This window comes from Oryzias latipes, chromosome 12 (genome assembly GCF_053564925.1).
Source record: "Oryzias latipes strain Hd-rR chromosome 12, Olatipes_Hd-rR_3.1".
NCBI lineage: Eukaryota > Metazoa > Chordata > Actinopteri > Beloniformes > Adrianichthyidae > Oryzias > Oryzias latipes.
Genome location: NC_136248.1, coordinates 31,182,892 through 31,208,402, shown reverse-complemented (window position 1 = coordinate 31,208,402; position 25,511 = coordinate 31,182,892). Strand labels below are relative to the sequence as shown.

The 25,511-nt window shown below is 43.7% G+C and overlaps 3 protein-coding genes across 15 annotated transcripts; all 3 read right to left on the bottom strand.

Moving 5' to 3' along the window:
* Positions 1 to 6,653: 6,653 nt before the first annotated feature.
* purbb (purine-rich element binding protein Bb) lies at positions 6,654 to 9,470 on the bottom strand. Its single transcript, XM_004074460.5, has one exon. It carries the CDS (start codon positions 8,622 to 8,624, stop codon positions 7,539 to 7,541), a length of 1,086 nt encoding a protein of 361 aa, XP_004074508.2. The 5' UTR covers positions 8,625 to 9,470; the 3' UTR covers positions 6,654 to 7,538.
* A 604-nt stretch (positions 9,471 to 10,074) lies between these two features.
* Positions 10,075 to 12,637, bottom strand: ved (ventrally expressed dharma/bozozok antagonist). Its single transcript, XM_023960524.2, has 3 exons — positions 12,075 to 12,637; positions 10,972 to 11,225; positions 10,075 to 10,883 (listed from the first exon to the last, which is right to left on the bottom strand). Exons 1-3 carry the CDS (start codon positions 12,331 to 12,333, stop codon positions 10,554 to 10,556), a joined length of 843 nt encoding a protein of 280 aa, XP_023816292.1. The 5' UTR covers positions 12,334 to 12,637; the 3' UTR covers positions 10,075 to 10,553.
* An 81-nt stretch (positions 12,638 to 12,718) lies between these two features.
* Positions 12,719 to 25,211, bottom strand: polm (polymerase (DNA directed), mu). Of its 13 annotated transcripts, none has more exons than XR_013659443.1 (13): positions 24,826 to 25,211; positions 23,409 to 23,580; positions 22,082 to 22,180; positions 21,840 to 22,010; positions 21,697 to 21,768; positions 21,513 to 21,633; positions 20,892 to 21,024; positions 18,682 to 18,784; positions 18,318 to 18,545; positions 17,851 to 17,934; positions 17,004 to 17,133; positions 12,994 to 13,038; positions 12,720 to 12,858 (listed from the first exon to the last, which is right to left on the bottom strand). XR_013659443.1 is itself a non-coding variant. In XM_078956106.1 (12 exons), the coding sequence occupies exons 1-11, from the start codon at positions 25,014 to 25,016 to the stop codon at positions 17,047 to 17,049; spliced, it is 1,461 nt and encodes a 486-aa protein (XP_078812232.1). In that variant the 5' UTR covers positions 25,017 to 25,211; the 3' UTR covers positions 12,719 to 12,855; positions 17,004 to 17,046. The 13 variants fall into 13 exon arrangements, 10 of the variants coding, with proteins under 10 accessions (XP_078812232.1, XP_078812234.1, XP_078812235.1 ...); XR_013659444.1 differs by having other exon boundaries at positions 12,720 to 12,855; XM_078956106.1 differs by lacking the exon at positions 12,994 to 13,038 and having other exon boundaries at positions 12,719 to 12,855.
* Between the last annotated feature and the right edge of the window lie 300 nt (positions 25,212 to 25,511).

The window sequence follows — 25,511 nt, the reverse complement described above, 5'->3', positions numbered from 1 at the left end:
CTGGATGTCTGTTTGTGCACATTATAAGGTTTGGGAGTAACACGTAACAAAAATATTACGTTGTTACTAGTATTGGAATCAGCTTGTTGTAATTATTTATTCTTTAGATTTTCAGTAACTTGTAGATAAACCCATCCAAAATGTCCTAATGTAACCCTTGTGCTATCCTAGGCACTTTAACATTGGGAGTGGGGTCATCTAGACCCACTAGACAGTGCTCTGAACCTTTTTTCTTCAATGATTTGTGATCTTCACTGGTGTCCATGGATTACATGAAATCTTTCCACCTTTATCCAGCTTTTTCATGTAGGGAGAACACCTCAATGGAAGGGTGGGGTCATCTAAGATAGAACAAGGGTTAAAGCAGCGAGATGAAGAACTGTCTTAAAGTGTTATTATTATCTGCCTGTGTTTGGTCACTTCTCTGTGAGGTTCAAACTCTTTTATTTCATTTTACAGTCTGTAGGTCCTATTTTCTCACATATGTTTTGTCATGCTGTTATAGTAACGGGAAAAAAAAGTTGTTAAAGTGTGTTGTTTAAAATTTCATTTAGCCATTTTTCTTCCGTTTGAAAACTGTAGCACTGAAAAAAAAATTACCAATAGTTGTTATTGACTTACTTTGACTCTGTGCGGCGCTCCTTCGGAAGAAACACATGGAGAACCTGTTTGTAGATGTCTTCGTTTTCTTTCTTCCGTTTTAAACATCTCTCTGTCTCCATGGAGAACACTGCCAGAGAAGTGTCTCCATGAGTTCCTGAGTTTCGACCCGAAATCCTCCATCTACAAAATGATACTAAACAGTATTAAAGAATAACTGAATGGCTGTCCTTGACTTGCTGCCATTAATTCTATTATTCTTAAACTGCGGTGTCACATTCTCTGGGATCACCAGCGCCCTCTCCCTTGAGGAACTGCAGGCCTCACCTAGTGCTTTTTTTAATGTCCAGATAACAAAAGACTAAATGTGTCACAAACTAGCTAAAAGAAATAAGAGAATTAATTCATTAAAAATAAAGTCTTTTTTGTGATAATAGAAAGACCGAAACAGTGAAGTGCACTCGAATAATGTTTCACTTAGTTTTTTATCTCTAAAATCTTAGCTTTATTTTGGATGCTTGCACTATTTTCATTGGCAGAATAATTTCACAAAAATGAAAAACCACCAGAAATTATCAAAATTATTACCCCCCTGATGCTAATAGTTAATTGTGTTTCCTTTTCCCTGGATACCAGCTTGGAGTTGTTGTAGTGTTAAAAATCCTTTCCTTTATTTAACAGCACATGGGAGATAGATGTGAAAAATAAAAGTTTCATACAGGGGCTAATAATTTTGTCCTGAAGTGTATATAGTTTTCTTTAAACAAATAAACAATAAACAAAAAAAAAAAACACAGGAACAAGAATATACAAAGTGTTACTTTAGCTACATGGTTGGATAATGAGGGTCTTAGGAAAATTGCTCCTTTCTGAAACCAGCGCCTAGTGGCCTGTGGGGGAACTGCAACAGTTTCAACTTCCCGGGCAAGTAATGGAATGGGTAATAGGGGCTTCATATTGACATGCATATAAATATTTTATATAGATGACTGTGTGTACACATTTGCTTGTTTTAATGTATGTACATCTTTCTTTCTGTATTATTACCATTAACATTATTCTAAATTTGAAAAACTTTCCTAAATTACAGATCAATAACAGAGACATTTGCAGAAATTCAAACATTTAGAAGAAAAACAATTAATCTCATCCTGTCACACATCCACTATGTACATTTTGCGGATATTCAACATTTGTTATTTCCGTCTTTTGTGATCCATGCATGATAGTAGCAATTCATAAATATTTTTTGCATTCGACATTTGTAAATGTGCGCAGATGTCGGTCGAGGGTTTTGGCTGACGGGTCATTACGAGAATTTCGTCTTGAGCTGTTCCAAAGTTTTGGGTCAGTTTAGAATTACACAGTTTATGTGTATTTCCTGTAGTTAATATACAGTTATTACATAAATCTTACACAATTGTGCATGATTTTTATGAGATGCATACACAAATTTGTGTCTTTCCACAAATTTGTGGAAATTTGTGGAAAGTATGTCTAATAGAACTTTCATGCATGAACCACAGATGTATAACCTTTATATCCCATATGCACATATCACATTCAAATTATGTAATTGACGCTCAAATCACTGATGAATTGCATATAAACAGGGCAATGATCACGCGAAGTTCATGTTCTACGTTAATTTACGTGTTTTTTGCGTAATTTATTCGTACTTCTTACAAGTTTTCATCATGGTTTTTTCGTGATACATCTGTGAAAACTTCACGTGAAGACCACAACTTTTCAACTTTTTCCACATATATTAGTGACTGAGTGACCGATTTTCATTTGTGCGATAAGTGCAAAATATACATAGTGGCTGTGTGACATGGCCTTAAAGTTATTTTTTACATAATGAGCTTGTATACAACATTAACACAAGCCAAATTTTGTTATTTCATTTTTGTTCAAGTAAAAAAAAATGTAATAAGAATAACAATTTAAGTTTTTTTAATCACCTGTTTGACCTTCATAATTGTTAATTTTTCTGCTATATTTAGTCAGAGTTCAGCTTTAACGTTTTTATGGCCCACATACATTTATGCAGCTTTTTGAAATCTTTCATTGCCTTTTTATAATTACATTTATTTTCATTACAAAATGAATCCTAACCAAGAAATAGCTCATTTAAAAGCTATTCAAATGTCCCCACAAAGATGAGTGTCCTCCGTTCATGGTGTGTGTAATGCAAATTGTCCTTACAAGGTCATTAATACCAACACATATCCACACACAAATCTGACTTTCCGTCATCTGTAACTGTCAGCCGGTCTTTACATTTGACCAAAGAAGACTTAAAGAATCTCAGCCAATCAGCGGCTGCTGGCTGGAAGCGAACTCCCCCCTCATTGGACCCCCCATCACAGGTTTGCATGGCGACACATCAGGCTGGTTTTCATCTGTCTCTGATGCTGCGTTCAGGCACTGACGTGCAAAGCCGATTATTTGACAGAAGGGGGGGGGGGGGGGGGGGGGTTCTTTTCTGCTCTGATCTATTGATTTTCTGCCTTCAGTTAAGAATTCAGGTTTTTGATTTTATACCTGCATTTCTGCTCCAACATTTCATTATTTTTTCTGCTTAATTGAATCTAAAATGGTTTATTTCTCAGAAAGTTTCATGGAAAATCCTTGTTGCACCGTGAGCGTGCACTTTGAGCGTTAACGTTGAGAACGCACAAGCCTTTTCTGGGTCTAATGACCAAAGTGAAGCTGGAACCAATGACTGAACTGGTCGCTCACATGTGCAGGACCAGCAGTGAACCTCTAGTGCACGTGCTGCAGCCGTGCATGCTCACGGCAGCACATGGCAACAGCAGCTAAATATAGAGCCAGCAGCCCAGCTTTGCAGCGGGATTGCGTGCAAACGCCACTGCTGCCCTGCAAACATGGCTCCCTCCGACGCTCTTTCCACCTCCTGCTGCAGCTCTGATGGAGACTCCCTTCAAATGCTCGTCCAGAGTCCTCCTCCTCCGCTGCAGGACTCAGCGTGGAGCTGAGGGTCAGGCACTTGGGGGGGGGTCCTGGTGCTGCTGAGGCATTACTGCACTCACAGGCTGCATTAGCGCCACTTTCGACATGCATGCTTGCATACATTATTGCTGTCAGGGAACAGGGGTGGGTTTTGGAAGAAGACAGATTTGCATTCTTCTATTTAGTTTTTCTGCCTTTTTTTATTAATTGAATTATTGTATTTATTATCTTTTATTTATTAACTTTATTCCCAGAGGTCTGTTAATTATGTTTACGCCGTATTTAGCCAAAATCTAAAAACATGTGTTGTTGGGGCGGAGCAACCCCACCCCTCCTCCTTTCTGTTGCTGAGAGCTCTCTGTTTACATGGTTTTATAGCCTCTCACAACTCCAAGCTAACATTAGCGGTTGAACAAAAATAGTGAGCAACATTGGAGCTATCTGGCCGTACGGTTTAGATCCAGATTCCAGATCAGACGAGAACAAAGACGTTCATGGATGTAGTCGTGTGGGGGGGGGGGTTGACTGTGGCTCCGCCCGGCGTAGTTTCGACGTCACAAATACGAACTTTTTCAAGCAGCATTTTTCTTCTGCTCCTGATTGGTTAGAATAAACAGTCAGAAATGCAGTTATATGGTTTATTTCCTTCATAAATGTCCTCCATCTTCAGAAAACAAGAACATTTTCATCAGAGCGTCTTTCAGCCCATCAAATTGTTTTCATAATTAAAATTCATTTTTTAAGCTCCTTTCATTGTTTTCAGGTGTTTTAGTCGCATCGATTAAACGTCGTATTTGGACAGAAAAGTATGATCTTTAGATTCAATTCTCATTTGCCTCCTTTGGTTTGACAAAGGATTTTTCAGCTTTTTAACTTTTATTTGTGTTAAATTTCCAGTTCTGTCTCATGCATTAATCAGCTTATTCACCGCTTGCTTTTGTGTTTCATCTTTTCTTTTTAGCAGTTCTGTTTTTCATTGTTTTGCCATTTATTAATCTTCTTTCAGTTTACAATCACGTCTGCTTATTGATCGGCGTCATTGTGAATTTTTAAAGAGTTTTCATTTAATGACATTTGAAAGTAATTTTTCTATTTTTCCTCTTTTCTGGGGCTCCTTGACACTACAAATGGAAGCCTTACACTTTGACACAATCAGCAGAAAATAATGAAAAGATTTTTCTGAGAAAGAAAAACAATCAAAAATCTAGAAATTTAGGTTGAAAACAGTTCATTCAATAAAGATTAAATCCTAGAATGTCGCAAAAACATACAGAAAACTAACCTTTTATCCTAAATTGTTTTTTCTATTGGGATTTTAGCATCAAAGCTCTTATCAATGACGTTCTCTGTCGATGTTCTGATCCGGTTCTGACAGGACGATCCAAACTGTTTTCTGTTGTTTTTAAGTCTGCATGAGCTGCTCCATCACAACTTTCATGTTCTACAGTTTTGCTCAGAGCTTTAGGGCCGCATGCCCTTTGACCCTGAAAGGCCGGCATCGAACCTTCACACCTGATTCCAGTTGGTTCCTCACCTGCGTGGCATTTTTCCCGCTCTTTTGACCACAGATCTTAAATCTGTTTTAGATTTATGCTCAGAAATCTTCAGGTCAAACTGCTGACCGAGCACTTTGGCAGATTGGAGAAGTTCTGCTGAAACACAAGCCGTCTCCGGGTGCACAGGTGATACCCGTCTGCACGCGGCGGCTCGTGTTTCCACGGGAGGATCCGGTGGACGCGGCGTGGAGCACAGCTCAGCAGCCATGCAGCTGAGTGGCTCTTTGTCCGCCTGCAGCGCAGGCGTCCTCGTGCCGCAGCTGACTCTTCCAGCAGGAATGCCGCGTCTGCGGAGGCCTCCCGCATTAAAATAGCCGGCGTGCCCCATCAGCACTCCCCTGCGTGCCAAATTTACCCCGAGAAGTCAGAACGCGGGAGTCGGATTACACCCCTCCCCCCTCGAACGAACCAGACGCCGTAGAAAGCTGAGGCCCTTCAGGAAGAACCCGCTCTTCCTAAGACCAGTTTTTCCGTCACAAACGCACCTCTACAGGAAAATAAGGAAGGATTTCCCGTTTCGGACACAGCAAAGCTTAAAGAAAAAACCAATTTTCAGCAAATTTAACCTTAAACCATGAGATGAAACAACAGAACTAAGAGACGCAAATGTCGCGGTATCAAGCTGTAATATACACATATCACAAAGGATGGAGAAAATTGCAACACATGGTTACCTTAAATGTGCTAAAACTGTCGTATGGCAGCTTGAAGTATTTAACGCATCAAATAAATCCAATCCAATCGGATGGACTCCTTTTATGTTAGATGTTGACCTCCTAGGGTCATTTGGAGTTTATTTTTAGTGATGCCGACTCTTATTTATATTAAACTGTTTTGCTATTTATTAATGTACCGCGAGTTATATCGAGTTTTCCTCATATCGTGCAGCTCTACTCGACAGGCTTCAGGCGTTCGCCAACATCCGAACACTTCAAAACTCCCACAAAAAAAAAATCCTTGTATTAAAAAAATCTTCACTTTTGTCTCCAAAAGCCAATTTTGGAATCCAACCGACCCAGAATACAACTACTGCTTGTTCCTTAGACACACGGAGGCGGGGCCTAAAAGATCCTCTGAAACAGATTAATCATTTATCGCATAAACATAAAAATGCTAACATAAAAACACTGTTAGCAAAACTCCAGCGGAATTCAGAATCTGCTGATCAACATAGATCGCCTAAACATGTTATTTACACCGTGTTATTTCGGTGTCGCTGGCAACATCTCTGATGTTAAAGGGCTAACTTTGGAGGACGTCACCGAAAGTCTGCGACAAAACTTGGAAAAAATACAAGCACTACGCTACGTCGCACGATCCAGGCCGAGGAACCTTCAGCGAAACCGAAGAACAACCCCTTCAGTCCAGCTGACACGTCACCAACCACCGAGAGCAGAAAACGTCGACCTTTCTCCGAAAAACAACAGCAGAGATTCAACATGGAGGACGAGACCCCGGACCTCAGGGACCCATTGGAGCTTCAGGTAGAGGAGAAGATCAGGAAAGAAGCAGAAAATGTCCTTTAAGAAAGTAACTTTGTTTTATTTGCAGTCTTAGATCTTCTTTAGACAATAACAATTTATAAGTATTTGAAAATATCTTTTGCTGGTCTGATAATACTTTTTTTTATAATTAGAACTTTGTTTTAATATAGTTCTCTTTTGGAAAACAAACAAACAATTAAAAAAAAATCCATGAACGAGTTTCTGTCCCAGATCTGACAGTGTGTTAGTCTGGTTCTGTCCGGCGCTTTGAAGCCGATTGGAAAAACTCAGGAGGCGGCGTTCTTCGGCCGACTGACCGCCGTTTGGACCCTTGGAGCTGTTTTAGTCCCTCATGTGCCGTCCTCTTGGTAAGACGGGGGTCTGGTCCCCCACCGCAGCGGCGCCGGATTCTCCAGAAACCGGCCAGAATCCCTCTCTGCTGATCTGAACTGGGTCCGGTCTTCCTGTTTGGGCTTACAGCTAATCCTCAGACATTTGGGGTAATCTTTTCTGATGAATGGCCTGCAGATGCTGCACTGACAGCTCAGGGCTGCTGATCCCAGCGTCCACTAGGGGGCAGCACTCCTCCCGCTGAGCTGCTGCAGAGACCCTGCCTGCAAAACTACCTGGATGCTCAAAGTGAGCCGGAAACCCCGAAACTCTCCTCCTTTACGTCTTTACTTTTTTTTCTTGAGAAAAATAAATCATGACTCTTTTTTTTTGACACACGTCATGTTAACACGTTTCACTTTCAGGGATTCACACAACCACTCCAACCCTAAAACACCGATAATTCCCTGCACACTTACTGTTTACGCCACAATACTGTAGAAGGCTATTACAGCACGAATCGTCATGCACGGTTTCTGTCATGGAGCGGCGCGCGCGCCCGCCCGCCCGTCCGTCCGTCCTCCCGCGCGCCTCATTCGTCGTCCGGGTCGTCGCCCTCGGACTCGTCCCTCCTCTCGTACATCTTGTCCCGCTGGCGCTCCTGGATCTCCTTCATCTCCTCGGCGTACCTGCAGAAGGCGCCTCCGAACTTGCTCCAGGCTTTGAGGGGGATGGTGATGGAGTTCCTGTAGCTCGGCTTCACCTCGCTCACCCGCAGGAACACGCCGTATTTGTTGGAGCCCACGTCGAAGAAGAAGCGCTTGGAGTCCACCGTGATGGAGGTGCCCTCCGGCAGCTCCGCGGGCCCCCCCGCCGCGGAGCCCCCCGTCAGCTCGTCGTCGTCCCCCCCGTAGTCGTCTATGAGCTTCGCCAGGGCGTCCCGGAACTCTATCAAGCCCTGCGCCGGGAGGGCGATGGTCTGGCCGGAGACCATGCCGCCCATCGGGCCCCCGACCCCGAAGCCCGGTCCGCGGTTGGCCGTCTGCCGGATCCGCAGGAACCTCCCCCGCTGGTTCTCCTTCAAGTCCAGGTAGTACTTGCGGTTCTCCCGGACCAGAAACTCGCTCTTCAGAGCCCGCCGGGGCCCGCCGTCCTCCCCCGCGGTGGCCTGGGCTATCTGCTCCGGGCTGCTAGGCCCCAACTGGGCGTAGTGCTCGATAAAATCCCCGAGGTAGTCCCGGAACTCCGCCGCGACTGACAGCGAGAGGGTCAAGCGACTTTTGGAGCCCCCGGCCCCGACCTCGGCGATCTTGATGAACCTGCCTTTGCTGTTCTGCTTCACGTCCAGGTAGAACCGCTTGTTCTGGATGTCGAGGCGCTTGGACGCCAGTTCCTGCGTCTCCTGGTCCCGCTGGAGGTGCTGGAAGCCGCCGCCGCCGCTGCTTCCTCCGCGCTCACTCCCGCTGTCGCCATCCGCCATCTTCAGCTCCACCATTCGGCTTGTGCCCCCCTCTCCCTGCCCGCCCGACCAGCTCTCACTCACGCGGAGACGGGTGCCCTTCAGGGAGCCCTGTGATTGGTCAGCGCGGTTGGCCTTTCCGCAGCTCCACACAGTGACGGCCTTCTCATTGGCCCTCGGGCTTTTCCAGCCACGCCCATAGATAAAATCTCTCTTCATCCATTGGCTCACACCCAGATTCGTTGCGTATTTTCAATCCAATTTCTTATTTAACCTTACTCTTGTTACATAAAATTTTAAATAGTTTTATTTTTTATTTGTAGTTTATTGAAATATTTAGTTTCAAACAGTGGTTTATCAATAGTTACTCATTTTAAAGTAACTTGTATTGTTCGGTAAAAAAAAACATAAAAAAAACTTGTAACATTAAAAATGGAATAAAATTGGTCACACATATTAATACTTTAAAAATGTCGAAACACATTTTGAGCGTTTAAATGTACTTTGTTGTTGCAGTACCTCGCTGAGTCGACAGATGGCAGTTTAGCTCCCATGACGAATAATCCAAGATTTCTTCGGTTCCTCTCAGCTCCACAGGGGGGCAGCAGAGCTGCGTCAGATCTGACCAGGTTTGGATATAAACTGTTTTAAAAGTAAATATAAAGAGAAAATGCTCTAAACAGGAAAGGTTAAGTAATCCAAGTATAAAGACTACTAACATGTAATTCGTGTAATAGGTTTTGATGTAGGTTATGGTGTATTTGTGGTCAATGACATGAATGAATAATGGACAGAAAAGAAAATAGTGATACACATGGATTCATTTGTATAAAACCTAGGAGTGGGAATAAATAAATTTTTTCTTTCTCCCACTCCCCTTTTTAAACTGTTGTTTATTTAAAAAAAGTGTATCAATAAAATAACTGCATTTATAATAAAGTACATTATGTGTACATACATGTCTGTGCTTATCTATAGATGATACATGTATCATTTAAATTTGTCTGTTATCATTTTTACGTGCTTGAAATAAATAAAATTCTCAGTTTTTGTGAAATAAATTCAAATTTACTCTAATTCTTCGTTCCAGATTATGAATGCTGATCTTGTTAGAACTTTAATACCATTTTGAATTTAAGTAATTGATGATTGAGTCATAATTGATATCAAGACAGGATTTTTTTGTCAGTATAATAATAGTTTTTCCACCGGAGACTCTGATCGACCGTTGAATGTAAAGGTTTCAGCACACGGAGCTCCACTCCAGTCAAAGCTGTGATAATCTTTGGGGAAAGTGGAACGCACATTTTATCTCATAATGCTAGCAGATGTAGAGTTTGATGTATTTCCAAACATACTTTCTGTACTTTTTCTATCATTAAGCATTTAAAACCTTTTTTATATTTTGGCTAACGGCAACAGGAAGTAGTTACAATGATAGAAAATACCTTTTTGGTTTTGTGTTAACGTTTGCAGCAGCAGGATGATCTTCAGGGCGTCTTGTTTTACACAAAAAACAACTTCATGCTTAGAAAACACAATAGAAAAATAAACAAAAAATAATGGTTTCTATTTTGCGTAACAGTCACATAAATATAAGGAAGTTTAGGATGAAGTAAAACTGCAGCTCCTTCTGACAGAAAAAAAAGCAAAATGTTGACGCCCTGAGTTTAAATGTTTATTATTTTTTTATTTATTCCCAAAAGTATTTGAAATGACATCTTTAATACACCATAAACAAATGTCCCAGCCTGCAGAATTCTGATCTTTTTTCTTTCATTTTAAGTTAATTTTTACACAAATAGAAAAGAGGAAAATGGCCCAAAGCAGCTGAAGATGCTGCAGAACAAAGAAAAACATGTTTGGAAAGAGCTTTGAGGAAAACGGAACGGAGACTTTTGCCTCCAAAGCCGTTTAAATGTCACCTTCATCACATCGTCACGGATCGTTTCTGCTTATTGTTGGGGATGGAAATGAAGGAAAACTGCAACATCTGTCTGAGCAGAAAAGCTTCAGCTGGTAACTTCAGAGTAATGCACGCAGACGAGTACTCGAGTAAACCAAAGTAATCCTCTGAGCTTCTTATTTCATGACAGACGTCAGATTTTTGGCGGTATTGCACTCCATCCCGTTTGGCCCAAAGGCGGCTCAGTAGTACGGGGGGTAAGTGGGATACGACCCCCACAGGGGAGCGGAAGCGGGGGGCAGCAGGACCCCGGGGAGGCCGTTTAGCTGGTAGAAGGAGTCCAGGGACAGAGCGGAGGTGCTGGTCAGCGGGCAGCCGTAGTGCAGGCTGGTAGGGGGGCTGTAGGGGGCGGCGTCCGCCGGGGGGAGTCTGGCGTAGGGCCCGGGCCTGTAGGCTTGCAGCTCGGGGCGGTGCAGGAACTGCGAGGCGGCGCTGGCCTGGCAGGCGTGCGCCAGGGCGTCCTGAACCGAGCGCTTCAGCTTCATCCGCCGGTTCTGGAACCAGTTTCTGATCTGAGAGGAGAAAAGACGGACAGAAATTCTTCCAAGCATCTCCACAGGAAACCATGGCAGCTCCATCAGCTGTGAGGTCACAGCTTACCTGTTTGTCTGAGAGGCGGAGCTTCCTGCAGAGCTCCGCCTTGTCCTGCGTTCCCAGGTAGGCGTTCTTCTTGAAGGCCCGCTCCAGGACGTCGATCTGCTCCGCGGTGAAGGCCGTGCGGGGCCTCCGGCCAGCGGGCGGCGACGCCGGCAGGGAGGGGGCAGGTTTGGCGTGGGCCGAAGGGGAACGGGAGCGGCTCCCTTCGCTCTCGTAGCCGGACGTCTCCTCCTCGGCGCTGAGATCCGCTTCAGGGCCTGAAAGCAGCAGAAACGTGTGAAACCCGCAGCTCAAAGCGACACAAACGGATCCTTCAGGACGGAAACAAACAGACGAGAGGAAGAAGAATCTGAGCATCGACTTCAGGAAAACCAGAAACGTTATTCTACATTTTATCTACAAATATACCTTCAAATTCTGGCAGTTAAAAGAACATAAATAATCAGAAAAAGACATTTTTGAAAGAAATGACAAGAAATTAAATAAAAGCAACATTTACTGGATAAAAATAGGAATTATGAGAAGCATTAAAGGATTTTTGTTTAACCCTGGAGAACACACAGGGTCAAATTAGGCCACTTTAGTTTTTTGAGTTTAAAAACAAACCAAAATCCATTTTTATCCATTTAATAATTTTTTGGCTGCCACTAAAAATGAATGAACCAATTAAAAAAGTCAAATTAATTTTAAAAGCCCAAAAGAGACTCGTTCTTGTGTTTCCAGTTTGATTAACTTTTACTTTATTTATATTGCTCAATATTCCAACTATAGCCGTCTCAATTAGCTTCAACCAGTAGAGTTTAGGAGTAAAACAGTAAAATCTTGATTTTAGAAAAGTTTAGAAAAGTTCCTTCAACTTTATTTCAGTTTAAGCTCCAGGTCACTTCAGGACGCTCCACGAGGAACGTCCAGCAGAACCTGAACTCATTCTGGAAGCAGTTTTAGGCGTGAGCCTCACTGAGCAGCAGAACCACAGCAGAACCACAGCAGAACCACAGCAGAACCACAGCAGAACCACAGCAGAACCAGCAGCAGAACCACAGCAGAACCAGCAGCAGAACCACAGCAGAACCAGCTTCTGGCAGGATCTCTGCTTGTCGTCTTACCTGGCGGGCTCTTCTGCTCCTGTCCAGGTGAACTCCTCGGCTCCAGTCTGCGGTAGAAACCCGGCAGACTCTCTGCGTGCGTCCCGCAGGTCGCTGGTCTGTGGTCGGACCCGGGGGGCGGCGGCGGCGGCGTGGCGGGTCGGCTGCTCTGAGCCATCCACTCAATGGAGAAGTGTCTCCTCATGGCTGGACTCCTCTGGTTCAGCTCGGACCGACACTCTATAGGTATGTGGCCGACCCCCCCCCAGCCTGTCTGCATTTAAACCTGCCCCCCCCCCCGAAGATCAAAGCTCACATCCTTCCTCCCTCCTTTAGTTTTCACAACTGGAGTAATTAAGACGTCCCATTCAGTCTCAATGAGGCTGTTAGGACGAGGCTCCAGAGAGTCTGCCCCCCACCCCCCACCCTTCCTGCCCCCAAAACAGATAATAGACCGAGCCCGACCCGTCTCCACCGCACCATCCCCACCATAAACAGGTCTGCAGGAATGTCCACGTGGGCGGGGGCGCCTCTCCAAATCCACATCATCTCCACTCGGATCCTTCCCATGATGCTCAGCGGTTTCTGTGAATGACACCCCCCACGTTCAGCTGATGCTGAAGGTCCTGCTTCTGTCAGACGGGGAGGAAAGATGATCCACGGCGGCTCCAGGGGGGGCGGAGCCTCCAGCTTGATAGGCGGCAGAGCGAGCGGCTTCATATGCAGACGACGGCTAATCCGGGATCATCCAGATTAAAGGTGAAGTGTGACGACCATCTTCACACGTCAGGAATGAAAGGCTCTGCTGATGAAGAGGAAGACGAGGAGCTAAACGCCGCAAACTGAAACCTGAACTCCAGTTTCTGTTTCAGGTGGAACCGAAAATAAAACGGCAGGAAGATGAACATGGTTGATCTCAGTGATGAAGAGTAAAAAACACCTTCGTCCTGGTCTGCTGTTGATCTGATGACTGCGATCATTTTAGCTGAAAAAAAGGAAAAACATGATCAACCAGCTGAACGGATGCTGAACAATGATAATTAAGATCATTAGGATTATTTATTTATTAACACAATTATAAATCTGCACTCAATTCAAACTTAATTTTACTTATAAAGCACTTTTCCTGTTGCAGAACACTTCAAAGAGCTTTAAAACAATCAATAGATTCCAAAATACAAAACCAAGCAGAAAGAAAAAATACAATTGAAACGTTGGAGGGTCAAAAATGTAGAAAAAAATAAAAACTATAGGATAACATATCTGTTAAAGTTGTTTTTTTATTTATTAATTATTAAAAAGCTCCATGCTAAACAAAGTTTCAATCAAAGCTTAAATAAAAAAACGTATATAAACAGAATCCTCAGGGTGCTGAGCACAGTAAAGAAATGTAACACCAGCTTCCTATGATGTAATAACCTCAGAAGAGATTTTTGTTATCTTTAGATATAGTTTAAATAAGAATATGATAAAAAAATGATTCAAAAACAACCTAAATGTAATACATAGGATGTATACAAAATAACTGAAAATTAGTCAAAAACCAAATGAAAACACATCAAATAAAAGCTGACTATTGATGTGCTGTAACTTAGTATAAAACCGGTTAAATAGAAGCAGAAAAATACTAAGATATTATGAAAATTAGCTGGCCTTAAACTTAGGCAACTGAACATCAAAAGCATATCTTAGATTTTGTAAACGTGTTAAAAAGTAGCTTTATGAAAAATTAAAATTTCCCCTTAAAGGGAGACAGAAATGGGGAAGGGGGGTGGCTGCCCAAGCCCCCAAAAATGACAGATGCGCCCCTGTAACTGCAGTTCAAACAACAAGAACCTTTATTTTGAAAAGACTTTAAACTTAAATAAATAAAACGTCTAAGGTGGATTTTCTTCGCACTTTGATTTAGAATTGGTTAATGAACCAAACTGATCAATGAGAGTAAAGCAGCGCGAGGACGGCAGACGTGAGGAAGAGGATGAAGATGAAGAGCGCAGCCCGCGTGGGCCCGGGAGGAAGGAGGCGGCGCGCAGGCGCCGTTCTGTGTGCAAATGCCGCGAGGATCAAACCGCGCGGGATGATCGCGTCAATCACGGCTCTGCATTGATAAGATAATGACCGGGGGGGGGGGGGGGGGGGGGGGGGGGGGGGGGCACTCGCACGAGCGGTGTGCGCGCGCCGGACTTTCTTAAAAAACACGACGAGACCGGAACCGAGACCGAACCGGTTTATCAAACGCTCTATTGTTTGAAAGCAAATGGAATTCCAACCAGAACACCAGAACCGGGTCCAGAGCTTTTATGTTTTTAACACCTTTAGATCAATTCTCATATTTTTGGTTTAAAACTGATTTTTCAAACATTCAACTCCAAACTGATTCCAGTTTTAACTTTTTTCATTTAGTTTTCTCCAAACAATTTAGAACCAAAAGGTGGATTTGATTTAAGATCCGGATCAGTTGAAGTCTTCTGCTGGAAAACGGGCTCAGAATTTGAACCCATCAAGTCTAGAATGGGACAGATGGATGATGGCCAAAGGTTCTGGGTCCAGCCGTAAACGGACACATTCACACCTTGATGGCGGCCCTGCGGCCTCCAGGCGCCAACCTGGAACCACCAGGAGAAGTGTGGGGTTCAGCGCTTGGCTCAAAGACACTTCAACACAGGAAAATGTCCAACTTTGAAGACTTTAGTGTGATGGTTCCTCTGCAGGTCAGTGACCTCACCTGCTTCTACATCAGGGGTCACTAACTAGCGGCCCGGTTCTGGATCCGGACAGAACAGAACTGACTAAAAATCCTTTCTCAGCAGCTTGAAGGGAACGGACTCCAGCATGCGAGGAGTGTGTGTGTGTGTGTGTGTGCATGTGTGTGTATTAATGTGTGTACATAAGCGTGTTGATGCTCCTGATCAGCAGTGACGCCTCCTCCTTGGCCCCCAGCTCCCGTCTGAGGAGAACCCCACCCCTCCTCTTTGATTGGCTCCATTCAGCCCCTTTCATCTCTAATGAGGCTGTTTGCTTCTCTGTTATGGAGACCCCCCCCCCCCCCCAGGGAGACCACAGGGACACACGTCCCAACAGAGAGACCAGCAGCTCAGCTCAGAAAATCCACGTTAATCTGACAGAAACTCTGCAGAAAACCCCAATAAAGCTGCTCTCTGTTTATTCCAAAGAAATCTACAAATTATTTGGATTTTATAAAATCTGATTATTACCGTTGGTAAAAAAAAAAAAAAAAAGTAGACCTTTAATTTGGATTTTTTTTTACATTGGAGCCAAAAATTCCTATTTCCCAAAAAATATTACAGGTTTACAGATAATTGTACATTAAAGTCATAACGAATTGGATTTAAGCAGTAATTAATTAAATCATTTGGGAAACAATTATAAAAAACATTTGTCAGATTTTTACAACATCTACTAAAAACTGAAACACATTACATCATTAAAGAAATAAATTATTTTTATTTTTATTTTAAATCTTGTCCATAAACATATATTAAAGGTCTGTTTTTATTTTATTCCATTTAATGCTTTATTAAATTTATCAGGTATTTTTATTTGAAAATTCTGCATTTTTAACGACTTTAGTCTGATTTCAACTATTAATGGGTTTTGGCCTGCTGGCAAAAATAAATAAATAAGAAACAAACAAATTGTGTCATTGATGACAAACACAGAAATGGTTTTTAAATTGAGTTTTAGCAACATTTATTTAAAAAAAAAATCGTAGAAAATGTTGAAGTTTTCAAGCATTTAACATTAAATAAAAAAGTGAAAGTTAAAACTGTTAACAGTCAAATGAACTCATCCAAACCTTCTTAACTTCTGCTGTCAAAATATTTAAAATATTTAAATATTTTTGTTTCATGTAACATTTTAAATTGTTGCGTCTTTTAACTTAATGAACAAATAAAGTAAAAGTTTGACCAAAAAGAAGAAAATGGACATTTTAGCAGCAGAAGTTTCTGCAGCGTTTTGGTGGATGTTTTAACACACGGAGCCTGAAGTCCAGATCCTCCTGAACTTTAGACGGTTGGAGGCAGCGCCGGCCGGACGGCGGCGTCTCCACAAGCAGCATCTGCAGAGGTGAAGACGGCACAACGACTCAGGATGTGGCCCTTTGATGCCGAATGGATTCCTCATGCAGATCAAGGCGCTGATGACGCCTCATCATCATTGATCTCCACTGCCGGCCGTCTCCAGCGGTTGCCCGCCCCGTCTGTAACACGCTCAGTTAAGGCCTCTTCCCCTGTCCCATTGATCCCTATCAAGCTCATCAAAGGCTCCCGGGGGCTTTGATGGGGGGCCCCGCGGGGGCGGGCCTGCTGGACGGGGAGGCGCTGCCACTCCTCCTGGAGAAATGTGGGTGGATTTCAGAGCGCCGGGTTTGTTCTGCAGGGCGCCAAACGCTCTCAAGCTTCTGCCGACACCGCAGCCCAACATAAAACTGTCTGTTTTGGGGCTTTTATTTTGACAGGTGAAACCACGTTTGTGGTCCTTGGATCGTCTCTGTGGTCGCAGAAGCAGATCTCATCATTCCAGCAGAGGCAGAATAAAAAATATTTACATTTAAGACATAAGATTGTCTGTATTTGTGCTTCAGAAGCCACTAAAAACTGAAATAAACGCTTGATTTTTAGCCGTTTTTGCTTTAAAAACAAAAATGTGATTTGCATCTTTTTTTTTTTTTAATCTGAACTGGATAAAACCGTGACTGAAACGTTTTTTTCCTCGCCACGCGCCGCCGCAGACTGACGGCTCCAATCAGACGAAGCAGGACTTCATCAAACGCTTCACTAAGCTGCACCTCAAACCCGTAAAAACCCGCTGTTGGCTCGCCGCTCCTCATCCTGAGAGAGAAGCCGCCAGGTTTCAAACGCACAGCAAAGGCTGCGCCTGAGCAGGAGGCCACACCCCCTTTCCCGGCTGGGACTTTCCATTTGGTACCTGAAAGGGGCAGATTACGGTCCGGGGAGGTCCAAGCAGGCCTTCAGGCGTTCCTCTCCGAGGGGGGGACGAACTCCAGACCCAGATGGGCGAATATCTCCTCCTCTGATGCGGCTCTCAGGTACGCGCCCTGTAGGAGAGGCACACCTGACACGTGCTGCCAAGGGAGCCCAGGTGGGCTTTTTTTAACCACACGAGACGAGAAACGCTTTCAGATGATCCGACTCCACGTCTGAGGAGCTTCCACCGTGGGTTTATAATCAACGCAGACATTTATTTTTAAATCCTTCTAAATTTAATCCAAGTAAAGGAAAGATTATAAGGATTTAATCCCAGATTTTGTTTTTTAATGTTCAGAAAAACCTTTAAAGCAAACATTTTGTCGGGTCAACTCCATCCATGCACAGTTGCTATGGAAACGGAAAAAGAAAAAAATGCTACTTAAAAAAACTGATAAGTATTTTTCAAGCTGGGAAAAAAAAACCTCCATGTTGAATGAAATGTGATATTAGACACGGTTGCTAGTTCTGCGACAGCGACGGGCGTTAATCTTAATGATCCAAGTTATTGCAGTTCTGAACTGACCAATCAGCTGCCTCATTAAAAGTAGGCGGAGCCTGCTGGCCCCTATGGTCAACGTTCCAAACCTTTGACAGATTGTGTACCCTCAAGTGGTAGGGGTGTGGCCTCCCGTCAAGCTCACTCCTGAATGGTGAGGGTGGTTGCCATAGAAACTCCGGCCGACGCGGACCAATCACAGCTTGCAGATGACGTCGCACTCACTCAGTCCAGATCACAGATACAGACAATGAACTCCACACTCTGTTTAGCCGCCCCCCTCATTTACCTGCTTGTTGTCGTAGAGGGCGTGGCTGCTCAAGGACATGCCCCTCTCATGCCCCGCCCACCGCCGGAGTTCCCTCTCAAATAACTGGAAAAAACATGAAGATCAGAAAAGGAGGAGAACCTGGCGTGTTTTTTTTCTTCTTTTTCATACATTATAATAAAGCAAATGAATTAAATTGGCTTAAAGCTAAAACTGTTGTCTTGAAGAACCTCTGATAACATAGAAATACACAGCGTAGAACTACTCTAGAGTCTGTCAGTGAATACGCCTGAAAAAATAATCCTTTTTAATCTGCGGCACAAAAGTGTTTCAGGTTGTAATGGATGAAAGATCTCATCAAGTCGGCTCATGCTCGACTGTTTGCCGATGACGTGGTTCTGAGAACCACAGAAATCAAACATCAAGCTTTGCCTCACAGGAGATCCGTCAGAAGATCTGTAACACCTGAGGTCAGGCCTGAAGCTCACCTTGGATCCCGTCCAGCCCAGCAGGGCGAAGGCGAACTGGCTGATGGGAGAAACCACCAGGTCCACCCTCACGGCTCTCCACGCTCTCTGGGGGGTCTCTGCTGCTCCGGGCAGCTTGAAGATGGACAGACATCTCTCAAAGCGGTCCATGTTGGATGGGGGGCGACCAGGACCATCTTTGGACTCCAGGTAGGAATTCCTGGTAGTTTTCTGATACAAAATGAAACCCTGGAGAGAAGAAAGAGGAAATAGCTTCTGATGGATTTTGTGTGCCTCTGCAGACACTCAGAGTGAGGAAGACTTTCCATGGAACCCATCAGGTTCACAGAAGCAACAAGCAGCAACGAAGAGGATGAAGACTTACCTCCGCTTCCAACCAGGAGACCACCTTAGGCATGAGTCCCTCCTCTCTGCCCTCCTCCGGGTGAGTTATCAGGAAGTCCACGTCGTGGCCGCTCGGCTTCCCCCTGCAACAGCAGCAGCTGTTGACCAACACAAACATGGATCCAGAGCAGAAGAGATGGAGAAGCAGCTGCTGCTACGAGAGCAGAGCTGGAGGAAACCAAACACCGACATGCTAGTCAGTGTCAGTGTCAAAGAACGCAGACGTGACAGATCTCCATCTGGATGAAAATATCAGGAAACTAGAATAATAAAGTTTTTTTTCTTAACTAAAAGTCAAACAATAAACACGAGAAGCAGATTTTGGTTTGTTGTTGATCAGAATCGATAAATAGTTTGAACTAAAATGTAGATTTTCCAACGAAAGATGGAAATAATCAGACAGGTGGGATTGGGGTGGGATTAGGGTGGGATTGGGGTGGGATTAAGGTGGGATTGGGGTGGGATTAAGGTGTGATTGGGGTGCGATTGGGGTGGGATTAGGGTGGGATTGGGTTTGGATTAGGGTGGGATTGGGGTGGGATTAAGGTGCGATTGGGGTGCGATTGGGGTGGGATTGGGTTTGGATTAGTGTGTGATTAGGGGGGGATTAGGGTGGGATTGGGGTGGGATTAGGGTGGGATTAGGGTGGGATTGGGTTTGGATTAGGGTGGGATTGGGGTGGGACTCTAAAGAACCTAAAAATCAAAGTCACAGAGGCAGAGAGAAGAAGACTGTCTCTGCTGTGAAACACGGAGGAGGCTCGCTTATGGTCTGGGCTGCTTCACTCATTCTGGAGCCAGATGTTCTGCCTGGTGTCAGAACATCTGGTCTCAGTCTTCATGGGCCTCTCAGGTGGAGAACGGTCTAGAACACAAACACTGGTCTGTTCTGAAGGGTTCTTCTGTGAGTCCTGATCCAGATCCTGAAGAACATCTGTGGAAGGAGCAGAAACATCTGGACAGGACACCTCCAGACCGGAGACGGGTGCAGCAGAAGACCGGCTGCAGAAATCATCCATAGTTTGAAGGCTCCTTCATTATTTTCCAGAACTTTCTTTTTCAAACAATTCTGTGGAACATTTTAACGCCTGCCTAAAGTTCTGTTCTTTTTTTAAATCAGCTTGAAGGTTCTTCAGAGACCAGAGTGTTTTATCATCAGTCCTTAGGGTCTAATTCAAAGTTTGCTCCTTTTGGATCTGTTGACGTTGCTTAGACCAGTGTTTTTCAACCAGTGTGCCGCGGCACACTAGTGTGCCGTGGGAGATGGTCAAGTGTGCCGTGGAAAATTGCCCTCATTAACTGATCTGAAAACATTTCCCATCTCCAGGATTTCAGCTCTGTGTTCATCCAAACAGGCCCTGATAAAACACTGAGGATTTAGGAATATAAAAGATCGTAAAATACTTTTTCTTTGCGTTTATTTTATTTTATTAAAGACATTTTGATAAGAATGACGGCAGCGCGATTCAGCTGCAGCTCCGGCTGTGTTTGGGAAATGTCCGGTCCCTTTAACTGTCTCCACCAATCATTCTTGAAGGCTTAATCACATGTCATCAGTCTGCCCAATCAGAAGTGGTTAAAGTCTTCACTTCCTTGTCTCGATTTAGCTCGTAAAGTCGCTCAGTTCTAACAGAAATACCAGCTAAAGCTCGTCTTTAGCGGTGTAGCTTTCCACAGAATCCGGTATCAGACCGTGGAAAAAGTGAACAAAACAATGAAGCTCCGAAAACCGATCTCCGGCCGTTTGATGCACTACATCTCCCATGATGCATTGGGTTGTGAGAGTGACAGGGCACAAGGAGATCTGTCGTTAAACGTCTTGAAACCAACGAACACACATCAAACTGTTTTTAAATCTTCTAACTTAACTTTTATTGAATCTTTTAGAGAAAAAAAACAGCTGCAGTTTCCAGCTTTTTCTGCAACAATTATCACAAAAATGCATGTGAGATTGTGGAGGGAGGGGCTGTAGATAAATACAGACTATGAGTTTCTCCTTTTTTTTCCATTTTTGGATGCTGGTGTGCCGCGGGATTTTTTTTAAGCTTAAAGTGTGCCGCGGCTCAGAAAAGGTTGAAAAACACTGGCTTAGACCAACATCGATGTCCGTTTAGGTTCTGATGGTTCCGGTTCCACCAGTTTCAAGCCCTTCCTGCTCGTTCTGTGTTTGGGGCCATGCCACCTCCCTCACCTCCTGAATCCTCCGGTCAGAACGATCTGAGCTCCTCGTAACACGGAGGAGACGGCTTTCTCCACGATCGCCTCGATGGCGTCCGCCTCTGCCCGCGTGACCGGCTGGTTGATGTCTGCGTAGTGCTGCAGCCCTGGAACGCCGTCGAAGGAGAGAAAAGTGCAGATTCTGTCAGTACTACAAGTACCGACGTAAACACTACTACCAGTCCCGAAGTACACAGTTCTACTGGTACCGTTTAAAATCAGGGGTTTTGATGCTTCATTTCTGACTTGTCAATCACTTGTATTCTAGTCAGTATTGCTGTGCAATTCGAGCCAATCATTTTACCTTTCTGGCGATTGTGGGCGGACTCATATAAGAAGGGGTGTGGCCATATGGGTGGGCAGACCTTCAGGCAAAGTGCCAAAGCAAAAGTTTGTCTGAACTTCACAGATTCAACAGATTCTAATTCAGCGACTACGATCAGTGACGAGTACAGTGCAGCAAAAAAAAGAGCCACACTCGGCTTCATTCACGACCAGAAAACATTTTTATGGTTAAAGAAATCAAAAGCTGTTTTTCGGATTTTCTTTTTTAAGGTTTGTCCACATATGGATCGGTTCCCTTCTCAGCACTGACCCGCTCTCTGGGCTCGGTTGAGGACTTGTCCGGACGCTCGGAGCTGATGAAGGTCATGGATCCCCTCCCGGATCCATCGATCAGCTGTTTTGGCTCCGACTCCAAAAATCCCCGTCAGCACCTGCCGAGCAGCAGAGGTGACCCTCGGGACAAGCTGCGACCTGCTGGAGGTTAAAGGTCGTACCTTCAGGGCTTTGAAGCGCTCCGACCCTTTGGTGGACTCCACCTCGGTCGACGTTCCCGTCTCCAGGATCTCCTGAAAGATCCGAGAGGAAACGTTGGACGGCGTCTGAGGGGCCGAGAGCTGCGTGAGGGGCCCCCACTAACTTTGATGACCCTGAGGGAGTGCTCCCCCAGGCAGGGCAGCCCGCGGAGCTGCGACGCACTCATCACCGCCGAGGGGAGGGTCTTCAGCAAGGCGGCGGCCCGGCGGAACGCTACCCCTCGCCCCTCCTCATCATTGAGCTCTGCATTCTCAGCCAACAGCGACAAGGCATCCTTTGACAGGAAGTGATGTCACAGTGAGGCTTTCAGTCAGAGGACGGACCTGGTTTAGTGCTGGGGGGTACCGTGAGAGGCGCGTTGTGATTCTCCAGCGAGGTTCTCCTCTGACAGGCATAACTCGGCACAGAGAACACCTCCACCTCCGGTTCTCCGGCCTGCAGCTCCTGAGGACAGAGGGAGACGTTTGGGTTCTGCGTGGTCATCCAACCAAGTTCTGAGGGTTTGTTTCATCTCAGACTCTGCAGGCCTCAGCGTGTTACCCGCCGGACCAGGCGGTCAGAACATCAGAAAGTCTCCTTTGAAACTTTCAATCTTTATTAACACAAAACGGCCTCCTTAGCAGAAACACCACTGCCAAGCACGGAGGTGGAGGGATGAGAATGCGGGCTTGTTTTATGATCAGAATGAAGCTGTCAAATATCTCTTTTTGCATAAAAGAATATATAAATTTCACCTTAAGTATTTTTTAAGCCACAAAAACTGGAACTATGATGACGTATCATAGGGTCACATTAAAAGTAAGAAATAAATAAGAATAAAGTTAGAAACCATTTTAAAAAAAAATTAACATTCAAAAGAATTTATTTAAAATTTTTGATTTTTACAAATGTATTTTTTCGCTGCTTTTAAAAATAATTTTATGACAAATAATTGTTCATTTACAAAAAGTGTAATCAGATTCCATGAGATTCTTCAGTAGCTTGGTGTCCGTCCCATTTTGTTGAATTTTCTGTGACATAAATGAAACGTTTAGAATGTTTGTAATATATATAACATATGTAATGTTTGATTTTAAGGCTAAACGTAACATTTTATTTCTAAAAGAGGACGACTTTTTCCGCATAAAATAACCTTTTAAACCAAATTTTGACCTGTTTCTCTTAATTTTGTTGTATTTTTTCTGATAATTGTGCATCTTCATCTTTATTTTTCTTATAATCATAATTTTACAACATTTTTAATGATTTAACTTTATTCTTGCAAATTGTTTGAATTTTTTTCTCATAATTGTGCGACTTTATTTCCAGAAAATGTTGACTTTTTTTTCTGATATTTATTTATCACTTTTCTAGGAAGAATTATGACTTTTTCTTTAGAATTTTAGGACTTTAGTTTTTATTTTTCTTCTTCTACTGAGGCTCTGGTACTGCATCAGTGCAGACTGCTCCCTCTGCTGGCAAAACCAATGAACTGCAGCAAAGACAAAGCCTTTTCATAAAAACCGTCTGAATTTAAAAAGCCATCTCCCTTCATGCTGAACTGATGCTAAAGTGAAGTATTTTCAATACTACAGAAGGAAGGTTTAAGGAGTTTGCAGGATACAAATAAAAGTGGGAGATGTTTTTATTATTTAAGGAATCATCAGAGAATCCCCTGAATCTGATCAAAAACCTGCAGTTGGTGTCGGTCCAGAACCTCCACCGGCCGACCCGCCCGCATGCTGTCCGTGAACCAGCTGACGTCCAGCAGGTGAGGCGGTGGTCGGCTTCCGCCCTGCGACCTCAGCCACGCCCGGCCGTCTTCACCGGAGACGTTCTCACAAACCACGTGTGTGACTTTTTCACTGAGAAGTAAAACAAACGGAACAGAAAAAAACGGAGCAACTACTTATTCACAACGCTCCATTTGAGACCAAACTATGTTTGTGCAGCAGACGTTTGAGTCTGAGAAAGAAACCTCAATCTATCCGTTTTAAATTGGGCTGATTTGTAAAATAAACTAAACCAACATGACTGGATCTCTTCAGCTGTCAGACTGCTGAGCGAAAGCAAAAACCACAAGTTCACAGCTGTGATCAGACAATATCAAAAAAATACTGAAATCTTTGCAACAATATTCCTAAAAACCGTCTACCGTCTCACTAAAGTAACCGTGAGACGTCCGTCCATTCTCCAAACCTGCTCGACCTCCGTCTGGGTCTCTGGGTTGCTGGAGCCTATCCCAGCAAAGGCGGAGGAATGAGAGTCTTCAGTTTATTCTGGTTCTGGTGATTGTTTTGGAGAATTTTGGAACTTTTTAAAAAATATTTTTATAACATTTTTCAAGACTAACATGTTGTTTGTAATAGATGGAACAGTCAGTGAACATAATTAAATGACATAATTGAATTGCATTTTGATTTTAATATTTATCTGATAAAAATGTGAAATCAGAAAAATGAACCAAACTCTGATTCTATCAGACTTAATTTGCATTTAAACCAGTTTCTAATAATGTGCTCCACCGCCTAAAAGGAGGTCAACTTTGCTAAATGAGATCTACTCAGACATCTTGAATTGAAGCTCAGTTTTCCAAAACCACATTTTTTCTGTCCTGGTTTCAACAGGAATGAGCAGGTTTACACTCATTTAATAAAGAAAACTTATTATTTGCTTTTATTTCCATAATTTTAAAAGAAATTTAGCTTGCTGTGTGTTATTTACTAAGACGGAGTTTTAGGGCCACCAAAAAAAAAAAAGAATTATGAGATTTTAGGTCGTGAATTTATGAAGAAAAAAAGACTCGTAAATTTACGACTTAACAGTCGTAATTAAAAAAAAAACATTTTTTGTAAACTGGCCCTAAAACCCCGTCGTAATTTACAAACGTAACATAATGTCTATATTTTAAGCCTAAAAATAAAAAATTAAGATTTTCTTCCTGTTACTCTGCTGTCAATGATGAATTTTGACCCTAATGAGATTCCGTACATAGCTTCATTTCTGAACGTCCCAGCGAGTTTGCTTTCATCGAACAGAAACAGCAAATTCGGACCCAATTTCTTCGGTAAAGTGTTCCGCGTCTCCACCCCGACCGGAACCGGTATCACCTGAGCAGCTCTTCCACCTGGAACCCTTTCTTTCGCGCGAGCTGCGATAGGAAAGCTCGTCTGCTGGCTCCCATCTTCCTCTCCAGCAGGAACAGAACCACCCGCGGGAACTTGCTCGGTTCGGTTCCCCCGCTGGTGTTAGTACCAGACTTCCCGGTGTCAGAAAGTTTCCTCCGCTTTAACGGCACCATGGTGCATCGGGGACCAACGTAAAAAAACAAAAACAACTTAGAACTTACTTCGCACGTAAAACACAACTGTTAAGTCAACGACGTGCGGCGCCGCGGCGCCCCGGAATCCGTTTGTGGGTTTAACATGTCAGCAAACTTTTGCAGAGGCGCGCGACCGGATGCAGCTGTGCTGCGGCGCCGGCACCGAAGTGGGTCGCCAAAATAGTTCCGACTGGAAACAAAGACCGCGGTTGGTATGGAGGGCCGTTAGGGACAAAACTCCATCTTTTTAATTTTTTATGTACATCTGTCAACTTCAGTTAGTGACTGGAATAAAAATAAATATTTGTGTGTTTGCTTTATTTACTTGAAGGTGACAATTTAATTCTTTAAAAAAGTTGTTTTGAAGCAGCTTACTTCTGTTTTTTTTGTTTTTTTTACTGTGTCTTAACCAAAGTAGGTTTGTATGGAGACATTGGTGATTGTATGTATGGAAGGTAAGAACGGACAAAATGG

Bases quoted from the DNA above. Each gene is read 5' to 3' on its own strand.
- polm (XM_023960521.2), bottom strand. From the start codon at position 25,016: ATGGTGCCGTTAAAGCGGAGGAAACTTTCTGACACCGGGAAGTCTGGT. The intron at 21,769-21,839 runs GTTAGTGGGGGC...CGGATCTTTCAG, and splicing joins ACTCCCTCAGGGTCATCAAA to GAGATCCTGGAGACGGGAAC. The intron at 18,785-20,891 runs GTGAGGGAGGTG...CTGCTGTTGCAG, and splicing joins CTGACCGGAGGATTCAGGAG to GGGGAAGCCGAGCGGCCACG.
- purbb (XM_004074460.5), bottom strand. From the start codon at position 8,624: ATGAAGAGAGATTTTATCTATGGGCGTGGCTGGAAAAGCCCGAGGGCC.
- ved (XM_023960524.2), bottom strand. From the start codon at position 12,333: ATGCAGACAGGCTGGGGGGGGGTCGGCCACATACCTATAGAGTGTCGG. The intron at 11,226-12,074 runs GTAAGACGACAA...TGCTGCTTTCAG, and splicing joins GGAGCAGAAGAGCCCGCCAG to GCCCTGAAGCGGATCTCAGC. The intron at 10,884-10,971 runs GTAAGCTGTGAC...TTCTCCTCTCAG, and splicing joins TCCGCCTCTCAGACAAACAG to ATCAGAAACTGGTTCCAGAA.